The sequence below is a fragment of the Festucalex cinctus genome, chromosome 10 (assembly GCF_051991245.1).
Source record: "Festucalex cinctus isolate MCC-2025b chromosome 10, RoL_Fcin_1.0, whole genome shotgun sequence".
Taxonomy (NCBI): Eukaryota; Metazoa; Chordata; class Actinopteri; order Syngnathiformes; family Syngnathidae; genus Festucalex; species Festucalex cinctus.
In genome coordinates, this window is record NC_135420.1 from 17,893,648 (window position 1) to 17,906,983 (window position 13,336).

The 13,336-nt window shown below is 36.3% G+C and overlaps 1 protein-coding gene and 1 long non-coding RNA gene across 9 annotated transcripts in view; both read right to left on the reverse strand.

The window, feature by feature from the left end:
- LOC144027399 (uncharacterized) overlaps positions 1-13,336 on the reverse strand; it is a 103,313-nt gene that overhangs the window by 66,934 nt on the left and 23,043 nt on the right. The window contains exon 1 of one of the 7 annotated variants that reach the window (XM_077534882.1): positions 1,379-2,037. The exons of 5 other annotated variants lie outside the window; for them this stretch is intronic. In XM_077534882.1, coding sequence (XP_077391008.1) covers positions 1,379-1,493 — 115 coding nt within the window. In that variant the 5' untranslated portion in view covers positions 1,494-2,037. Of the gene's footprint in view, positions 1-1,378; positions 2,038-6,052; positions 6,276-13,336 lie in introns of those variants that run through there. One more of the 7 variants, XR_013285454.1, reaches the window with a different exon arrangement.
- LOC144027662 (uncharacterized) lies at positions 9,299-13,262 on the reverse strand. 2 transcript variants are annotated; one of them, XR_013285505.1, is made up of 8 exons: positions 12,843-13,262; positions 12,098-12,239; positions 11,895-11,972; positions 11,751-11,821; positions 11,585-11,636; positions 11,408-11,470; positions 10,791-10,945; positions 9,299-9,601 (listed from the first exon to the last, which is right to left on the reverse strand). It is a non-coding gene; the product is annotated as an uncharacterized LOC144027662 (long non-coding RNA). The 2 variants fall into 2 exon arrangements; XR_013285504.1 differs by having other exon boundaries at positions 10,791-10,970.

The window sequence follows — 13,336 nt, forward strand, 5'->3', positions numbered from 1 at the left end:
TTTTAGAATCTACACAATTACGTAGCATACACAAATCAATATCCTGTCCTTTACAATTATTTGTTTTAATTGTTCGGTTTTATGAGAAAATACGTTAGTTGCTATGCATATTTTGTTGCTACAACAACAAAAGCACAAAAGCACTCTGTCGTAATTAGGAGTGTCCGAGGGGTAAGATCCATCTTTCCCATAATATACATTATAATGTTATCCACTGTAATCCTGCTTTTTAAACCTACAGATTGTTGTGTCTGTAGTTCCATTTTATGATGATTATTGTATATAGTGAGATGATAAGTTTGTTAGTATGGAAAAACAACATTTGTTTCCTGTAAAAACAGAGGGATTGGTACACTGTTACCAGTGTTGCCACAGTTACCTTGAAAAAGTAACTTAGTTACTTTACTGATTACTTGGTTTTAAAAGTAACTAAATTGCGTTAGTGATTACTTGATTTTAAAAGTAACTAAGTTAGATTAAAAGTTACTTTTTTAGTTACTTTCAGCAGCTGCCGATAACACCATCTCAACATAAAAATAATGCAGTAGAAACGGAGTTCCAAATACTTTATTGAAAGTGCATTTTTAACATGAAAATAAAGGTTTTTTTTATGAAAAACAAAATAGGCAGTCTCTCTTGACTTCTTGTAACGTAAATACTTTTTATAAATCAAAAAATAAAAATCTATCCAGGTTGAAAATGAAAATCCCCTAAATTCCTCTATTGTTTGTTTGTTCCGCTATTCCAGTGTGTACACATGTGTCAGTTTAAATATTTATTAGTAGTTATTGACAGTTATAATTGTTTTTTGGTTTGTTTGTTTTTTCTCTTCAAAATAATGATCAGGAAAACAAAAGGTTGATAATTTAATGTTAAATATAAATATTTAACCTTTAGACAGACACCAACACAATTAAACAGAATATTTGCACATTGTGAAGTATTTCAGAAACATAAATTTAAGACATGAAATAAACCTACCGTCCAGCCAAAAGAAATATGAAGCCACCTTATGGAACAATAAATCTATCAAACACATTTTAACCACTTAATATATGCAAAAATATTTCCAAAAGTTCATTTCCCTTTTTAATCAACAATTTTTGGATTTAACAATTGTTTTTTCTTTTGTCATCACTTTCATTTTTGGTTAATGTATGACATCTTTTTTTGTTTTTTTAATCTGAGACACGATGATGACCACAGAATCACTACTGTTTATATTTTGTTTTTTGGGCTGTCGTAATCGCGGGCACGTCTCAGTTCTCCTATCTGCTGCTCATGCTAGTTGTAGACATTGACAGGGAGCCACAAACTGAGAAATGAGATACTTGCAGTGTGCTTTTAGCATAGCTGGTGTGTTGGCTGTGGGACATACCTGTGTCGTTTGAATCCATGCATTGGATCGTCACGGGAGTTATTCTTTTTGGCTCGCGCGCAGTACCAACGCCGGCCCGGGACATGCAAGTGCACCGAGAGGACTCGATAGCCATGGGAAATACCGAGATGTACGGCACCGGCTTCTGCTAACTGTCTCCATTTGTATGTTGTCACTCGTTGCGCGCGCGCGCGCCGTGTCGCGAGCACGGAAACACGGAAGTAGCTTGATTGGTGATGCTACTGAAATGTAAACAAAACAAGTAGAGCACGGCGCAGAACTCTTGCTATTGTTATGAAAACCATAAAGCCTCACTCGCAACCGATACGGTCGTTTAGCTCCCCTTGACGAACGATGGTTCGGTCGAATCGTTTTTTTGTTCCACCCCTACTGAAAACGTAACTTGTCTGACGTCACTCCCCCTGGCGAGAGGGCGGAGACGACCTCATCCCATAATGCTTCACGGACCAGTTGAGGATGGAAATAAATTATTTTTTTTACCACTTTTATGGTCCATAATGCACACTTTTTTTGTTGTGTTGTGTGCCTGTTGGTTAATAAAACTAGTAGTAAAAGTATCATCACTTTTGTTTTGAATGTGCAAACCATTCATGACCAGACCATGGCTGAATTCAGTGTGGTGATCAATGACTTCTGCCTCATCTTCGTAGTTAGCAGTAGTTGTTTGTGACTGTTACAACAGTGAGATAGTTTGCCTTCTTCATGAAAATGTGGAGTAAGGCATTGATTCTCTGGACAGTAACTTTAATCAGACTACTTTGTAGAATAAAGTAACGCGTTAGACTATTAGTTACTTTAGAAAGCAACTTTTTTGAGTAACGCGTTACTAAGTAACGCGTTACCGGCAACACTGACTGTTACACCGTTTGTACAATATTTTTGTCTTATCTAGTGGTTTTGTTTTCTCTTGTATTATTTTAAAAAGTATGGACGAGTATATAAATAGGGTATTTCTATGTTGTGGATTCCGCTTATTATTGTAATTATGATGATGCAGACCACCCTAGTCTGTAACTTAATGCCTACGATGGAGGTATGTGGGCAGAAAATAGAAGGAAAACTGAGCTTTTCCAGGTTTGTTCATGCGTGAGTATGTACTAGTCTTCCTATCGTCATGGGAACGGGAATCCCTAAACAAATGCAGTGAAAACATTTTATCAGAGGGACAATTTCCTTGAGAAGTCACTCTGACTTCGTATGGTTATTTGATTTTTTTAAACTTAAAAAAGGGTAGTCAAGCCTGCGTGTGCTACAGTCAGCATTTCTTAGAATTTAAGAGTTCAAGCACAAACTAGTCTGTGGAGGTTTCTAATCAGAGGTCACTGTTAAAGGGCATATGAACAGAGTGTCTTCCTTTTGCGACGCAAAGGAAGGTAGCCATTCATAAATTCCCACAACTTTCTGCAAGGTATCTACAGCTTCAAGGAAGCCAGATTGAAGACTTTTTAAAAGAGCTTTTTAAAGCCTCATCCATCAAATTTATCATCCACTGCGAGTGGGTGATGTGGGCTCAAGCCAGCTATCCATTTTCTTTACTGCTGAATCCTGTTGAGGGTCCACTTTGGGAAAAAGGCACACTATATGCCCTGGCCTGGTCACGACTCAGTCAAAGAGCACACATAGTAGAAAGGAGTCACAGTGCTGTTCTTTTTCCATTTTTTCTTATGCATCTATTCTCATCTGTACGTTTTTCCTCAATTCTACACACGTTGATACATAACACGGATTCTGCTTAGTCCCAGTCCCTGTTTGTTTGTTTGTTTCTGCACTGCTATTCTACACATTGCTGATGTGAAACTCGTATTTCCCTAAACAAGGGGACAATAATAGCCAATTCAATTCTATTCAAACAACCTAAATCAACATTATCTTATTTAACTGACCACTCTGACTCAAAACACTAATCACAAATGCAATATGTCACTAGTGACATAGATTACCAAAGAGAATACAAAAACTTGTTTATTTTTAAGACGTACTGAGCGTTTGAATTGCTGATTTATAAGGATTACTGGAAGACTAGGAAACTCCAATTGAAGACTTTTTAAGAATGCACAGACTCCAAGCCACGAATACGTGCCGTTAGTTTGTAGTGTGGAAAATGAAGCGCAGTGAGGGCTGTAGCCTCTAGTGTCGGGGAATATCAAAAGCAGCATTGTAAAGAACTTTTACTTACGCAACACTTGTAATGTATTGTGAAAAATGAGATACCATGTGTCAAGTGCTGTCTAGTGCTGTGGAAAGTGGGAGAAAAACAGTAAACATCTGAAATAGAAAGTATTCAAACAGATGACAATGAAGATGTGTACATACAAGTGCTGTTGTGGATCTGAAGTGATGCATCCCTTTTAAGTCCTTTGCAGAGGGGATGAAAAGTGTACGTTGCTGGGCCGTGTTGTGTTTGTGTGTACAGGGGAGACAAATTCGCACTTGTTTGATGTGCACGGTGATAGGAAAAGGGAAGGGAAAGAACTCACAGGAATACAAATTTCAAATTCACTGATATTTTCAGGTTATCTGTGCATCCATTTGTAGGAACAAAACACGATTACGGAGCAACTTGATCTGTTGACAAATTATGTAAATGTACGTTGTGTGTTTTTTTTATTTTTATTTTTTGCTGCAATGTAAGCTCAAGTCAAAGTAGGTCTATTATGATTATTATCATTTTCTTTTTAGTATTGTTGTCACATGTACTCAGTACTCACTGATACTGGTACAAGTAATCAATAGCCATCACTTTCACACTAACTTTTCTGTTAAACCATATACATTTAAATAAAGAGCTTTTGTTTATTTCTGACAAAAGGCAGAACAGTCACTGTAGAATACAGAATTTAAGCTAAAAATAAAACACAAAAGACTCACTCTGATTTAGGATTGTTTGTAGTAAATTAATAAAAGTGCAAGGTAAAACTGGCAACTCTGTTTGTTCAGCACAAAAAAAGTAAGTTGTTGGATGAACTTAATCTGCCAAGCTAGTAAAATGCAAGCATGTGGAACAGCTTAACATGAAAATATTAGGTCAAGTAAGCTTTTTCTGTCTGTCCACCGTGGTAAAATTTAACCTGAATATTTACAGCTTTGTTTAGTATTTTGTGCTTGAATTAAATCGGTTTTGATTCTGAGCATGTCTAAATAATATAATCAGTCCCCTGAGCATGTTGTTAAATTAGCGTGATGCTATCGAGAATGTTAGCATGCCTGTTAGCTTGGATGTAGCTTAGAGGATATGAGTGTGGGTTGAGCCTCTAAATGAAGATTTCAGCGAAGCTTGATTTTGTTGGAGGGAAAAGGAATAAAGAGCATTTCAAGAGAGTTGAAGGGGTAAAACTGAATTAGGAATAATGTATATCGCGGGTTTCCTAATGCTTTGCTGTTTAATACGGGTTAAATCCTCCAACTTCTCGTAAAAACTTCAACAATTTCGCAGTCCAGTAATCTTCCAATTTAATAACCTTAAGCTTCCCTAGCTTCATAAATCTGACGTTCTAACGCCTTCCCTACCCAACCTCGCCCTCCCCGCCGCCTCCCCTTATTCCGAGCCCTGCGCATTTTATCTCCATAATAGCACAAAGCGGCGCAAGCTGCCTCCGTGGGCGAGATAAGGGAAATTCCTGCCCGTATTTTAATAGCTTCGCTCAGCTATCTGTTCCTAGCAACTCCTCAGGAGCTGCCAGCCAGCGCGCTCACCTTGGACGCACAACCCAGAGGAGATTCCTACAGAAAGGCGTGACTGCTGAAGGCGAGTGTGAGAGCGCGTGGATGTGTGCGCGACTCTCTATGGGCATTTTTGCGGCTCCATTTGTGTAGGCATGTCTGCTAGTGTGCGAGTGTGTAAATAAATTCATACCTACAGTATGTATGAAGCTGGCTTGCCAGATGGTAGGATAACAGGCAGTCCTTTTCTAACTGCTTAGCTATCCCTCAGGAAGCCATAAGGAGTTCTGTTAAAGCTGCATACCTCCAGAGAATAGTCTAGTATAGCAAAATAGGAAGACCTGATTCATCATCATCATCATCATCATCATCATCATCATCATCGATCAATACATTGCGGGCCATCACGACCGAAGGTTAGGAAGTGTCAAAACTACTGGCAGGTTGGGACAAAGAACAACTGTGGACAAAAAAAAAAGGCCTTCCAAGACCACATGGTAGACGGTTCATGCAAATCGGTTCAAGATTTTCCAGCAAACATGGATTAATTCTATTTCCATTCATTTTAATAGGAGCAATTTCTTTGGTTTGCAAACATTTCGATTTCAGTTAATTGATCGATCGATTGACTGACATATCTGCCCAACCTTAATCCATCTATCCATCCATCACAATTTCTACCTTTCTACAGTAGTGCTAGCTGGCTGACAAATAAACAATCCGTGTTTGCATTTTGACAGGATCGCAATACACCTGAAAGTTTCATAGTCAATCAAATTACCAGAAATTTATTTTTGCTTTCAATATAGAGGTGCATATTGAAAGACCCTGAGGACTGTTAATGTTTTATGTTATGTTTGTTTTGTTGTGTTTCTGTAAAGCGCTTTGTGACAACTAAGACTGTTTGAAAGCGCAATATGAATAATTATGACCTGACTTGACTTGAGTTTAAAATGATTTATTGACACACTACAGCAGTCAAACAGCCGCATGCAATTCGCAAGTCTCTTTTCTAGATCAAATTACATAAAGCGGTATATTAATGTTTAACATGTGAGCTGATTTTTTTTCAATTTGAGACCTCACACGTACATGACAAGGAAAACTAGTGTGCTTCGTGTGGAGTACTCAAGATGGCCTCTTCCAAACCCGATGTTGGTCATACAGTACTAAGACTGACCTGTGAGAGGCAGCATAATACCAAAGGGCACCAACACTGTTGGAAAATAAAAAGAAGAATAAGTAGCCTATTAGAAAAAGAAATGGAAGAAACTATGCTAACTGTTATGCTAGCTACTATGCAGTTTCAAACTTTTCTTCTTGTCATTTTCAATTAACTTTTAAATTGTGACGTATTTACTGTATACAAACTCAAAAGACAACCTCAGTTCATCCTCAATCTTTGTCTGGCAACATCACAGTCATATTGTACAGGTTAACATTTATGATTGTCACCCCGGATTGGGTTGGAAAAGTCGTTAAAATCACATCGCTCGTCGCATCAACATAATTTGCCAGGATTAGATTTCAGACATCTGAAAATTTGGCCTTTTGATGTTGGGGAAATAATCAAATTTGGCCTGATTATCAGTATATGTATCCTGTTTACAAAAACACGAGTCCTCCGGTTTTATATAATATTTGAGTTTATCTCCCCAATATAAACTGCAAACAGCATGTGGCGCAGAACACTTCAAACGTGGGCCAAATGTTACCAGTTGTAAGATGTTTCTGTCCTTGAGGCAACAGCTAATTATGCAAGCAGTGCCTGGGGCTGCCTTCAGGTGTGTGTTGCCATGGAAGAGGATTGTGGAAGCATTGTAGTTTTCTTGGAATACACTTCAGCATAAACAGAAGTCCAAGGTTTTGAGAATGGGAAAATGCAAAGCCTAAGACCATCTACCAATCACACGCAGGAGCACGTTATGATGCATCTGATGGTTTATGACCACCAAGCTCATTAAAGTTTTTTATTTTATTATTATTATTTTTTATCTCGGTTGCACATCACCTAATTTCCAAATGCAAATGAATTTGAGTCCTGCACAGGTCTTACCAGGATCTGACAAAAGAAATATGAATACTTCTGAGTACCTTAGATTACTTTATCTCGAGAATCTGTGGCTTATAGACACACATTTTTTTTTTTTTACATAGGTTTTTTTGTCGGGAGAGTACAAAATTTAAATTGAAAAAGTGAAATAATATATATATATATATATATATATATATATATATATATATATATATATATATATATATATATATATATATGTAGTATAGTTTAACCATTAGCAGAATCTAGATTCTCAACATGCCGTACAAACTGAAAATACCAGTGAGATGAAAATAAGTTATAGATTCCCTATAAAGAGAGAGAGTCTTCCAGTAAGTGTCACTGGTGCACTGACAGGAAATGGATCCCTGGGTGTCCTCAATGTGCCTGTTTATTGTCTTTGATGGAGCACCCAGGAATAAAACATATGATGGGTCAAGGACAGCAACACGAGTTTGTCCTTTTTTGAGGTCCTGTGGGCCGAGCCAGGGCGAAGGCAAACATTATTTTGTCCCAGCAGAATCAGCCAGTAATGGCATTATTGCCTTCAGGGTCCATTTACAGTAAAACCAGCACCTGTCTTGAAGTCCAGGAACGTGATTCAATTTAATCCCATGCACTTAGAAATTAATGGAATCATCAGAGACAAATTGTCTTTTATATTTTAGGCATTGCAGCTGATGCTATTATCTGGAGTGCCCGAGTAAAGGCCATGTTCAAGGAGACTTGTTTAGACGGGCTGACTTCAAGTCAATTTACTTTAAAGCTTTAACACTATTGAACACTGCGTTACATCCACTGTCCTCAGACGCATGTTTCAGATAAAGTTAGTTTATCAACAAAAGCCATAACAACTAACAAACCTAAAAGCCAATCATTTAGCAAGTACCACTAAGTACTGAAAACAATACGTGTCATGTTTTTTTTTCTTTCCTTGCAAAGGGCTAAATATTAGTTGGACATTTGCAGTTTTGAAAAATGGTGTTATGCTCCACGCTGTATTTACGGGACATGCCCAAACAAACCAGCACGGACATATAAGTCATCCTCCAATACACTGAACAGCAAATTAGAGAAGGGCTTTAAGATGTTTACCTCTTCTTACACGGATACAAACTTGTGGTTATGTTTGATATCAATATGCAAATTAACAATCCCGGTTAGTGATACAGTATGAAGTACCCAGGAAAGTTTTAAAAATAGACAGGCACACATAGTTATGTCTGGTCAAAGTTTAAAAAATGGCCCTATGCTGTTGTTAGCCCAAAATGCTACTAACGTGACTGTGCGTGAGTAAGCTACCCAGATAGCAAAATGTGGTTGAATCAACGTTGAAATATAGTTCGGCTTAAGTGTTGAATCTACGTTGAGATCTAACGTTTAAATTATACAGAAAGCGCAAGGTTGATAAAATGTTGAGTCAACGTTTGCTTTCCAACCATATATCACTCAATATCAATGTCGTTTCAACCATAATCTAAATGAGAATCTACATGCATCTTTGGTTGATTTTACATTGAATTCTAACGTTTAAATTAAACAGAAAGCGCAGGGTTGATAAAATGTTGAGTCAACGTTTGCTTTTCAACCATAAATCACACAATATCAATGTCGTTTCAACCATCATCTAAATCAGAATCTACATGTATCTTTGGTTGATTTTACATTGAATTCTAACATTTAAATTATACAGAAAGTGCAAGGTTGATAAAATGTTGAGTCAACGTTTGCTTTGTAACCATATATCACACAATATCAATGTCGTTTCAACTATCATCTAAATCAGAACCTACATGCATTTTTATAGTGAATTAATGTGAGGAATAAATGTTTTAAGTTAATCATCATTTACATTGGAATTTACATCTAAATGTACATTATTATTATTACTATTATCATGCACATTAATATAGAACTACTTTTTTAAACTAACAAAAAATATTGGGTTAGTCCACTAGAAAAAAAAAAGTTACCGTATGTTTTTCACCTAGTGTTTCTGCAGATGTCTTACAACTTACTTGGATGTATTATTAGCTTGTTGATTTCCTTAACCATACTTCCCCATATGTATGAAAATCTTAGGACAGAAAATATGTTTAATATTCAAACATTTATTAGAAATCAAAACACAGTACTTTGTAACTGAATTCTGGGGAGAACGGAGGCAAAGAAAATAACACCCGTTTGGTTTCTGCCTCAAATAATGTTTGTTTTTATTGTATTATTCTTTTTCTTGACAAAGGAATGAAATAAACATGAAATGAACTGTAGGAACATCAGTGTATAAAGCGGTAACCATTTCACTTTGACTGTACGTCAGTCCATAAAAAGACACACTAAATTTTGACTTGCGTTCGCAGTTGCGTCCAAGGCACTAGCATTGCTTGGGATGCCACCGTTACGCTCATGAGCAAAACGCAGCCAATGCTTGACAGTAACACCAAAGTCCTGCTGAGTCAGTGTACGGTCAAGCTGTCGAGCAGCAACTGAAAGACAAGATTACAAAAGAGAAGAGAGTTAGTATCCAATACAATTTATTGTTTTAGAAAAAAAGCTGTTCTGTTGTTACAGTAACTATCAGTAAGTATTAAGTAACACTTTTTTGTTGAATTTGACAATGTTGGTAAATACATGCGATGTCAATATAAAAACCACTGTAGATTTATTTTAGTTAATTAGGACAATTACAGAATGTTGAATGTGCAATGTAACTAGCTACTAGCATGAAAGTGTGTCGTGTATAGTTAGGTACATTGTTTATTTTATTTTCTAGTTTTACTACGACTTAAAGAGGGTAATGGTCAGAGGCCATTGTTCAAATTAATAGCACAAAAGGAAAATGAAGTCTGGTTATTTGGAGCGTCGTTAACTCGCTGTCTAGCTGGTGAAATTTAGAAGCTTCGGAGCGAGGACAGCATAAAGATGAAAAGGTAAGGGGAGTAGCGGTGAAGAAAAAAAAAAAATACTGATTTTTACTGAGCTAAAGAAAATAATGTTGACATAATTTATTAGAAATGATTGACTTGTTTTGATAGCCACTGCTGTTGCAGGCAAACCTCGTGTTCCAATAAAATATTTTGCAAATATATCGAGTTGCGTATGCCTAAGCCAGGTCATGCTGCACCTCCACAAATAATGGTGCGACTAAATCCTGTGCTGTGCGAGCAACCAAAAATGTTACTCGCACCAGTGCTAGTAGTGGAAAAGTTAGTGTAGAGCCCTGGCCTGATGGAGTCCATCTTGACTGCAATATATTAATGAAAAGACAAAGATACATATACTAATTGCTGTTTTTGTGAAGTATCAATGATGGGGTTTTTTGTTTTTTTTTTCATTGATTTCGGAATTGACCATTCTCTAATTAATAGATAAATAATGTCTATGTGGAGCCGCACTTTTAAAATGTGTCTTTTCTTAGTGTTTTTTTTTTTAAAGCTTTTTCTGGGAATTTTCAGTCATTCAAAAATATTTTTGGACAATTCAAAACAATTTTTCAGTTATACAAAAGTGTTTTCGGAGAGTCAAACCCTTATTACGAGGTTTCGGGTATTGGAAGGATTCTGACTCCATACCCCAGGTGGAGTGATTTTACACAACAAAAGAAAGCAGCTCAGAACATTCTGCTCAAAAACAACTCTGTCTTGTAATAAGTAGTTTACATAGGCGATAACTCACCAAACATACAGTCTTGCATCACTGTCTCCTTGAATGCCTTCTTGCCAATGCAACACTTGTCTTGCTTCCCTGCCCAGTTGTATTCATTTAATAGCCCAGGGCATTTGTCATCACAGTTGCCATCATCCGTCTGATTAGGTTGTCCGAATTGGTGCCTTCAACGACAGCCAGGTGATTAACCTATGAGAGACGACATTATTATTATTATTAATTTAATTTTTGCACTCAACTTTTGTTGATAGAATTCTCCCGATGCCTGAAGATTTTACTTTTAAGTAAATTACATAACCTTTACTAAATTTTGCAATATTCATATACATCACCCCCTCTCCACCCCCCAGATGACTAACTAAATAACTAAATGACTAAAACTGAAAATAAAAATAATACATTTGTATTTCATTTTTGAATTGTATATTTTTCATCCGTTTTTACTTTCACTTTTAGTAATTTATTTATTTATTTATTTAGTCATTTATTTATTTTGAATTTTGGCAGTTTTGGTCCTCCATAATTATGCCTTACAAATTGGTAAAAAAAATTAAAATAAAATAAAAAAAAGTGTGCTAAGATTTATGATGATTTGGTTCTACAACAGTGACCTTTGAAAAACTTACCAACTACGAATACAGTATTTCCCTTTCTTCCGGTTGGTCCCCAAGCACCGCAAAAAGGGTTGCCTGAAACAAACAGAAGACCCTGTTCAACATTTTTTTTCACAATGTGATTGTGTTCTTTCATAATCATAGTAGTTATTATTACTCACAACTTAAATTAACAATGGGTCTAGGTACCTGTTGTAGAGCTGTAATTGTGTTTGTAGTCTTGAAAAAGTGAGTTGTGCACCTAAACAATATCAACAACACAGTATGTAAGTTTCAAACTTACTGTACAAGTCAGCAATGTGTTACCGCAATAATATCATCACAATCATGTAGTACAGTGCGCAGAATCATTTACCTGTCTTGCGCTACTCCTCAGAATGGATTTTGTGGACAGAACATTTTGAAGAAACACTCAGAGCCTGAAACCTGAGCACAACCGATATTCTATTAATTATTATGTTATCTTATATTATGAATTCTGAAAACATACCAACATTACCTTAAAAAAATTTGCACTTTGCCCTCTTCCTCCTTATAGGTAAGACAGACCTCTGCATGTTCTCCTTCCCCATTAAACCTGTGCCAAGTTATATTCTCTGTCACTAATTTCAACATTTGGATGTGGTGAAAGGTAGTTCACCTAAGCTTTCTTCAGATTCTTAGAAATGAATATTTTGAGTGTTTGTTCACTTGTTTACTTACCAAAGAGGTTCACCAAGCTCTGGCCAAGGTACAACATGCCTTCTTAGTTTGAATAAGTAGTAAATTACTAATTAGCCATCTGGTTTCGAAGACGCTGGCACCACCTGTACGCCATGTGACTCGTCAAAACAGCACAAGTAACCTGTACATCAACAGACAACAAATGATATTAAAAGCAACAAAGTACAACATTTACACCTTTGTTTTATTACAGTGTGAAAAAAATGTGTTCATTATAGGCTCAATAATTAATAAAAAATACTTTTACTTCCCTCAACAAATAAATATCCTGAAGCATGATTCGACTAGATTTCGTGATGAATTAAGTTATATACAGAAGTTAAACAAATTACAGATAAACCTTACATTACTATACAAGTGGACTTAATTTACTTTAAAAACTAAACCTAAAAGAAAACGCTATTCAATGTTCTATCTTCAACTGTTAAACCAGCCTGTTAAAAACGACTGAAAAAAAAGATACATTCTTCATGTAAACGCTCCTGTAGCGCTTCAGTGTAGTTCGTTAGCTTACTAGCATATCAGCAACATAGCACACAGATAGGCTTGTAGTAACTCTCATTGTTAAGAGGCCGTCGGAATTAGCAACTTAGCTTCAACGTTTAGGATCATTCGAAACAATTTCTTCACTAAAACCACCTCTAAAGACCAATATGCTTAGCGACCCAACTGACAATGGACATGGTGATACATATTTGTTTTATTTAATGTAACTTTTACCGACCTGAAACACAGAACGTCGACGTTTGGATTCCCGCTCTTAGCACGGCTGTCGGCAATTTGAAATTCTTCTTCTTCTACGCTGTGTATGACTGTGTGTGTCAGTCTGGTTAGTAGCATGTCCCGCCATCTAGTGGCGTACTGTGGAACAGCGATCCAATAACGTTAGAAAGTACAGTAGCTATTTAAATCAACTCGATGAAATTAAAATTGTATGAGATATATAATAGATTTTTAAAACATAACCTGGGAAATGTGTGTAACGCATAAGTCATTCCTCTTTTGTATTTTTTTAATATAATATTATGCACACAATGTACATATCACACAGCACTATAAAAAATACATAATTCAAGCTCTGCATATTTTACAATACAAGCTGAATATTATCCCAGAACAATGTAATATTTGGTGCTAGTGATAATTTGGTACCTTTTTATATGATTATACTCGCAGAGTTGTGTCTCAAAATAATAGCTTCATTACAATATTGCCCCC